We start from the raw sequence: 7688 nt of genomic DNA, 5'->3' as shown, positions 1-7688 counted from the left end.
CTCTGTGGGAGAGGGAGAGGGTGGGAAGATTTGGGAGAATGGCATTGAAACATGTAAAATATCATGTATGAAACGAGATGCCAGTCCAGGTTCGATGCACGATACTGGATGCTTGGGGCTAGAGCACTGGGACGACCCAGAGGGATGGTATGGGGAGGGAGGAGGGAGGAGGGTTCAGGATGGGGAACACATGTATACCTGTGGCGGATTAATTTTGATATTTGGCAAAACTAATACAATTATGTAAAGTTTAAAAAAGAAAAAGACAGCATATGTCCATACAAAGATTTATACAGAAATGTTCATAGCGGCTTTATTTATAGGGTCAAAAACTGAAAATAACTCGTGTCCCTCAACAGGTAAATGGATAAACACAGATATCGCATATAATGGAATGCTGCTGTTGCTGCTAAGTCACTTCAGTCGTGTCCGACTCTGTGCGACCCCGTAGACAGCAGCCCACCAGGCTCCCCTGTCCCTGGGATTCTCCAGGCAAGAACACTGGAGTGGGTTGCCATTTCCTTCTCCAATGCATGAAAGTGAAAAGTTAAAGTGAAGTCGCTCAGTCGTGTCCGACTCCTAGCGACCGCATGGACTGCAGCCTACCGGGCCCTTCCGTCCATGGGATTTTCCAGGCAAGAGTACTAGAGTGGGGTGCCATTGCCTTCTCCTTAGTTCCCTGACCAGGTATCAAACCTAGACCCCCTGCATTGGAAGGCAGAGTTCTAACCACTGGAACACCAGGAAAGTCCCTGGGTTAAAGTTTTTTGAAAAAAACAATCTTCCAAATTTCTTAAAACTTTTCTCCCCTGAAAAATAAAGGCTTGTGTAACATGCTGTGCTGGTGCATCTGTTAACCCTTTCAGAAATACTTTATTTTGGCAAAGGAAAGAATATTGGAGTCACTTTTAAAAACCAAAATTCCATGAATGAGAGGAAGTCTATGTACACTTTTCTTCTTACACGATTTGTCAGTGAAGTTTGAGTTCTCTCCTGCTTGACTAGCCTACATACTATGTGCCTACATACTGGAGAAATGTAAGATTTTGTTTTTATAATCTCAAAACAAAATCCAGGAAACAATTTAAATTCATGTAATGACTTGTATGCAGCTATTTTGAAGTTTCTTGTTTCCCAGTCACAACTTAATAAAAAATTTGTTAATAAAGGAGTCAAGTGTACTATGTGCTTACATGACAGCAAACTGAAAATAAAATAATTTATCCCCATTTTATCCTTACAATAGATTTCAAATCTATATTGGGATGCTGAGGAAAAGATTATAATACCTGTGAGCAATGGGAGCTCCACAGCAAGATGGGGTGAAAATGAGAAACACAGAGGTAGATTGACAGGGATCTGAAGCACACTGAAGTCTCAAAGCGCTCACAGTGTGAGCGTGCTAGACTTGGGGTGGGGTTGGGAGGGAATGGAAAAGCCTAGACAGACCAGCCTGTCGAAAAGAATCGGACACGACTGAAATGACTTAGCACGCACGCAAGGTTTTCTTAGAGAACAGGATGGCAAGCAACAGAGGGCTCTGTGAAGCTGGGTAACTCATATTACTTTCTTCCATAAACCAGTTTAGTTAGGTGCACAATTTTCCATAGAAACACTGAGAAGCCCCAGTTTCAGAGGTGCAAAGAAAAGGGTTTTGTGTCAAGGAATAAATGACTGAACAAGGGATTCTCCACACTGATGAAAACAAAACAAAAAAACAGTTTTTACAATAAAAATTATCTAAAATCTATCTTCCTAACAAGAGGCTTTCTTTCACTTTTGTATGTTCCCATCCACTGTCTACAGCAAAGAAAACCAAGCTCATTTCAAGCACTCTCAGTAAGTCTCAGTAGCCCTGATGACATTATTCTCTAAAGGATTTTATTAACTTATGTTGTCTGTACCAGTTTCCCCAGCACCAGTGTGTGTTTATTTAGTAGATTCCTTTCATTTGCACTTAATAGTTATCCACCAAGGATCAACACTTCTTTGGTCCGCTATTTCCATTTCTGTAAGATGTTACGTTCTTTGACAAAGTAAAATGTCAATAAAAAGTAAGGAAAGATAATGCAGTAATTCTGCATCCTCTTCTCCAGCCTATTCTACTTAAGGTTTAGTGGGTCTGTGTGTTTCCTTATTTTCCTGCTTCACATCGCTTATCAGTGTACTTACTGCCTTGTTTCAGCCCCCACCTCATACTACACCCAACCCAGGGTCAAGATCATTTGTCAAAGCTGAGATGCTATACTTTTAAAAAGTTAATTAATTTGGCTGTGCCAGGTCTGAGTTGCATGTGGGATATAGGATCTTTATTTGCAGCATGAAGTATCTAGTTCCCCGACCACAAACTGAACCTGGGCCTCTGCGTGCATTCGGAGCATGGAGTCTTAGTCACTACCATCAGGGAAGTCCCTGAATTCTTTTAACTTTCTTATTAAGTTTGGCACAGCTCCCCACTCCCTACTCCCAACCTTGGAATTCTCTCTCTGCTCCTCTTCTCCTGCCCACCCACCACATAGGTTTGCGTTCACTTTACTACTACTGCATATTGTATCTATTAAGTAATGGTTTTCTAATCAGTCTCCCACTTGGGCCTGGGAGCTTCTTGCTTAGTTCCAACCACTTCTGAGTGTCTACCATGAGCCAAGAAATTGTACAAGGCAAGGTTGGTATATCTCCCGGAGTAGGTGAACGTTGAACATACATATGAATGGGTGAGACTAGTACAGGTGAGAACTAGCCAGATTCCAAACTCCATACAAAATATTAAGTTTCAATTACAGCTCAGCCTGTGACATTTCCCAATCCCAAAGAGCTGCTGACAATAGGTAACCCCTCCAGGGTCTTTGTTAAGTACACGTGTGTTCTGGTAGGAGTATAATTGAGCGTGTGAGACAGTATGAAAGATGCAGTCAATGATTTCTAAACAGTGTGGATTGCAAGGTCCGACTGGAGAGAACCCAGAGGTAGCCTCCTCAACTCTTAAGATCACAGTTCAGAGACTCACTCCCTTTCACAAAAAGATGTCACTCTGTTTTTCCATGCCTTTATTGGTGACAGCAATGTACAACAACGTCAGGCATAGCAGGTGCCACGCCAACACCTGGTGTAGCAAACAGGCACTGCAGGGCCACTGGCACACACAGCCCAAACGCAAGAACCAGTCTACCCCGGCCATGTACCCGAATGGGCATGAGGTCGTCTATCCAGTTTGTATGTGTGGATCAGCCTGTCTGAGTGTCTTGGACGCTGCCTGCAGGGCGCCCCCATCCTCGGCATATGGTAGGGGCTGTTGTGAACACAGCGTGACATCCCTCGGTGGACAGCCAAGCCCCGGTGCTGACCATGGCAGACAGGGCTGGGGACTGGAGGAGGCACGGGGCCAGGCACAAAGTTCACTCCAGGGCCACATCCTACAAAAGAACCAGCCATCATCAGAGTGGGCTTCTGGCCATGGTGAGCACAACTCTGCCTTAGGCAGTTCTGGTTCTTCAGGGTGAGTTTCTCTGGCCTTCAATTTCCCCATCTACAAAATGGCAATACCGCTTCCCGTACTGCCAAGTCAGGAAACTGACAATCAATGAGCTAACTCATGAGTCTACAGATGCTGTTCCAAACTCAGCTGTGACAGAACCCAATCCAGGGTAGGGCACAAGGAGTCTCTGACTTCTCTCAGCCCATTTGGACACAGGAGACCAGGTTAAGGGAGGTTCAAGGAGAGGCTGGAAAAGGTGTGCTGGGAAGTTGTGGGGGCACATACCTAAGTGGGGTGGTATCGAGAAGTCTTCCATTGGATTAAAATTGAAGAATTCACAGGGTGGGAAGGGCTGGCCTGGGACAAAAGGGGGTTCCTGGGGCAGGGGTGGAAACAGTGGAGGCAGGGAAGGCTGAGGAAGAGGATAGGGAAAAGGCATGGGAGGAGGTAAGGGAGAGAGTGGGGGCAAGGCCGGCTGCTCCCCGAAGTCTGAGGGCTGCCCCTGGCTCCCCTGGAAGAGATGATCCGGCTCTGGCCAGTCTTTAATCCATGGGTCTAGAAACAGGATGGTTGTTTTAAGTAGGCCTAGGAAGCCAGGTCACCCTGAACTCTGGCAGCCTACGCTTCTAAACCTTTACTTTCTCCTTCTGGAGAACACAGTACCCTCTACTTCATACTCAGGTTTCCTCATCCCCTCTCATTTCAGGCCAAGCCCAAGCTATGCTCCTTCTTCCCTGTGTCTCAGTAGTCAGTGGAGTCAGTGGATCTGTCTTTGTTCATGATTCCCTCCAGTGTGACCTCATGATCCCTTCCAGTCTTCTCCCTCTAGTGCCCAGCTTGTCTATCTCTCCTCTCCTAGCTCTTCCTCAAAGACCAATAACTAAGTTTAGTAAGTCTCCGTTAAAAACAAAGATCCTATCACTTCCTTTCCCAGCAGGTACGGGTTCCTTTCACACTTCCTCCCACAAAGAGTATATTTTTGCCCAGGCACCATTCCCTTCTCAACTGTTCACTGCCTCTTTTAACCCTACTCCACTTCTTTAATACTTTTCCTACAAAAATGTAACCACTTCTTCACTTCCTAACTATCACATGACATGGCCAAAAGCCTCTCCCCTCCCTGAAAGTGCCTCTATCCTTATCTCCTTTTGTTTCCCCCATCAGTCTCTCTTCTCTTCCAACTCCCAAACATGGCCATTGTTTTGCTCTTTCTGTCACTGTTCACATTCACGCCCTTATCGGCCATTTCCCTGCTGGGGACCACTGACTCCAAATCTACTCAACATTTCCATAGTACTTCAAAGAGATCTGCCCCCATCAAACTCACCAACTCATCCTTCCACCTAACTGTTCCTTTTGATGTTGCTATTTCTGTGGCTCCAAATTGAGTTCAGAAGACCTGAGACACAACAAACTAGCCTTACAACCTTTAGAGGATCCCTTTCTCTGTTAAGGATCAGTTTTCCAACTGATTTAGATGAGATTTGTGTGCTAGTTGCTCAGTTGTGTCTGACTCTTTGAAACCCTATGCACCGTAGCCCACCAGGGCCCTCTGTCCACGGGGATTCTCCAGGCAAGAATACTAGAGTGGGTTGCCATGCCCTGCTCCAGGGGACCTTTCCAACCCAGGGATTGAACCCAGGTCTCCTGCATTGGAGGCAGATTCTTTATTATCTGAGCCACCAAGGAAGATAAGATTTAGTTCTCACCTAAAAAAAACAAAGAAATTGGACCATTATATGATCAAGGTCCTAATTCATTTTCCTGATATTCCAACTCCAGGCTAAAAGTGACACTCTTGGCCATTCTGCCCTCACATCCTCCAGTGCTACTACAGCCTTCTAACATGACTCACGTCTCCAATTCAATAAACACCATCCTGCAGGTACTATATACACAGCAATTGTGCTAGATACTGGGGCTGAAAGGGATGAATTATTAACAAGCGAGGCAGGTACTTTACCCTTGCAGGACATGATCCAGGGCAGAAGCAGACATGGAACAATAAACCATGACGTCCCCTTTAAAAGCAGGCGGGAACTGAGGGCAGGCGGGAACTGAGGGTTTAACAGTCCCTGCCAAGGGGCTTTGTTGCTTCTACCACTCTGCCTGAATTACCTTTCCTCTGATTCTGCTTTTCCACGCCCTACATCCACTCCTACCTAAAAGTACTCCCATTCTTTTCCTGTTTATCTGTAGCATATGGATCTTTTGACATATTGCCTTATGTACTCAATACTCAATTCGTGTACACAAAGGTGACTACAGGGCTAGGGGAAGGAAGGCACACTCAGGATTCACAATGGTCCTTCAGGGGGCTCTGCTCCCCTTGAGGATCTCTGTCCTGCTGTTTATGAGACCTATGCTCTGAGGGCCCTCTTTGCATCACTACCCTCCCCACCTGTGATAGGGCTCACCATGGGGATAGTCACGCTTGGGCAGCTCCACACCCCAGGCATCGGCCACATGGGTCAGAAGCAAATGTGAGAGGTGGCGGTGGGCATGCTGGTCCCAATGGACACCATCCCGGTGACGGTGCCGTACTGCATGCCGAAAGTGAAAGTGGAGGTCTAAGACATCAAAGCAGTGGTCCCCAGCCAGAGTAGCACTGTAGAAGTTCCCTTCAACCACATCCCGCCGCAGAGAGCCTGCCAGGGGCTGGAGCTGAGTGAGAAAATGCAGCATCTAAGAGCCACTGAATGATGCAGAATCGGGAGGGAGGGTCCTCTATCTACCAATCAGCTGCCCCATCTTCTATCCTGAGGTGCTCCAGTCACTTGCCTCAGGCAGGAGGAAACCCCCAGTGATACGCTCTCCTAGGGGCATTGCCATGTTCCACACCAGCAGGCAGGAATCTGGCAACACCTGGTCCATGCGCACGAACACTCGCTCCAGGTTCTCTCGGTAGCTCTCCATTGAGCAGCGGCCATACCTGTTGGGTAGCACAAAGGGTGAGCAAGAAGACAGGGGTGGGTGGCCTCTGAGCCATACCTCCACCCCCAATCAGTATTTCCCTCTCCCCCCGCCCCAACCTGGAGAGATCCCAGAGGCAGGAGTTGATGATCACCAGGTCCGGGGCAGGCCCATATGTCAGCTCCTCCAGGACTCCCTCGAGGTACTCGGAGTAAACGCGGGTGAGGAAGTAGAAGCGTACAAGGTGGTGGCCAGAACCCGAGCAGAACTGGCGGACCTCCCGGTACTGTGTCCCGTTGTGCAGCTCGCCCAGCTGACCCCCAGCGACCAGCTGGTCCTGTTCAAAGCTCAGCTCCCCCTGCCCACCCCCCCCACCCAGCTGGTCAGACCCAAGCCAGGGAGGAGGCCCCTACCAGGCCAGAGTCTGTGCCCGCCCATCACTGGCATGGCCACCAAGCTTCCCTCACCTTGGCTTTCAGCTGGGCAGCTGTGAGCAGTGAGTCTTTCTGGAGCAGGAGCACCAGGTCTTTATACACAGACCGCTGGACTGAAGGGAGACAAAGATCCTGAGGCTGAGGCAGGCCCTACTCCACCCCCAGCTCCTTTCAAATCCAGGCCTCTTGCTGAGGTGGCCCAACACCACCTTTGTGGAGTATTGACTTAGAGGTATGAGAAAAGGTGAAGTTAAAAAGTCCTGGCACTGACTTTGTTCCTTCCAGGTGTATACCTTCATAGCGACCTGGCAGGAGTAAGTTGGCCAAGTCACCCAAGAAACAGACAATACACTGCTTCCATGAGGACACTGTGGGGCACTGTCAGGAAGAAAAATGCTGAGCAAGGTGGGGGTGAAAAGCCTGACAAGCTACATCTGTCAGGACACCTGTGGAAGGCGTTGGGGAAATAAACCTTCTGTACTGGAACGGACTGGGGATCAGGAAAGAGGTTTGAGATGGAGACCAAACGTCCAGACGCAGAAAACAGACCGCAGGTGCGGGACCAGGAAGTGGGATTCTAGCACTCACTTGAGTCCCCCAAGATGACCACGAACTTGTTGTGTAGCAGCTGCTGGACTTCCGAGGCCTGGAAACGGACCATGTTGCTTCTCTGCGGGCGGCACGGCTCCTCGTTCTCCAGACGGAAGACCATGCTGCCGCCAACAACGACGGGCTGCAGGGAAAGGCCACCAAGCTGCACGAGGGAGGGGACTCAACTAGCTCCAGGGCCCACTTTGGGATAGAGGAGACCTGCGCTGGCCCCTTTCAAGCTGCTCAGGGTTACAGGTACCAGGTGGCAGCATTAG

General features: G+C 48.5%; 1 protein-coding gene across 3 annotated transcripts in view; it reads right to left on the bottom strand.

The window, feature by feature from the left end:
- Nucleotides 1-3024: 3024 nt before the first annotated feature.
- The window catches only part of PCED1A (PC-esterase domain containing 1A), a 5560-nt gene continuing 896 nt past the window's right edge, over nt 3025-7688 (bottom strand). Inside the window, exons 2-8 of one of the 3 annotated variants that reach the window (XM_010836510.1) lie at nt 7411-7576; nt 6856-6935; nt 6508-6746; nt 6257-6407; nt 5893-6139; nt 3761-4030; nt 3025-3413 (exon numbers count right to left, since the gene is read on the bottom strand). In XM_010836510.1, coding sequence (XP_010834812.1) covers nt 3166-3413; nt 3761-4030; nt 5893-6139; nt 6257-6407; nt 6508-6746; nt 6856-6935; nt 7411-7534 — 1359 coding nt within the window. In that variant the 5' untranslated portion in view covers nt 7535-7576 and the 3' untranslated portion in view covers nt 3025-3165. The remainder of the gene's footprint in view (nt 3414-3760; nt 4031-5892; nt 6140-6256; nt 6408-6507; nt 6747-6855; nt 6936-7410; nt 7577-7688) is intronic. The other 2 variants (XM_010836509.1, XM_010836511.1) reach the window with 2 other exon arrangements.

The sequence above is a fragment of the Bison bison genome, unplaced genomic scaffold (genome assembly GCF_000754665.1).
Source record: "Bison bison bison isolate TAMUID 2011002044 unplaced genomic scaffold, Bison_UMD1.0 scf7180017864063, whole genome shotgun sequence".
Lineage (NCBI taxonomy): Eukaryota > Metazoa > Chordata > Mammalia > Artiodactyla > Bovidae > Bison > Bison bison.
Note: the sequence above shows the minus strand (reverse complement) of the source record. Positions and strands in the feature narration are given on the sequence as shown.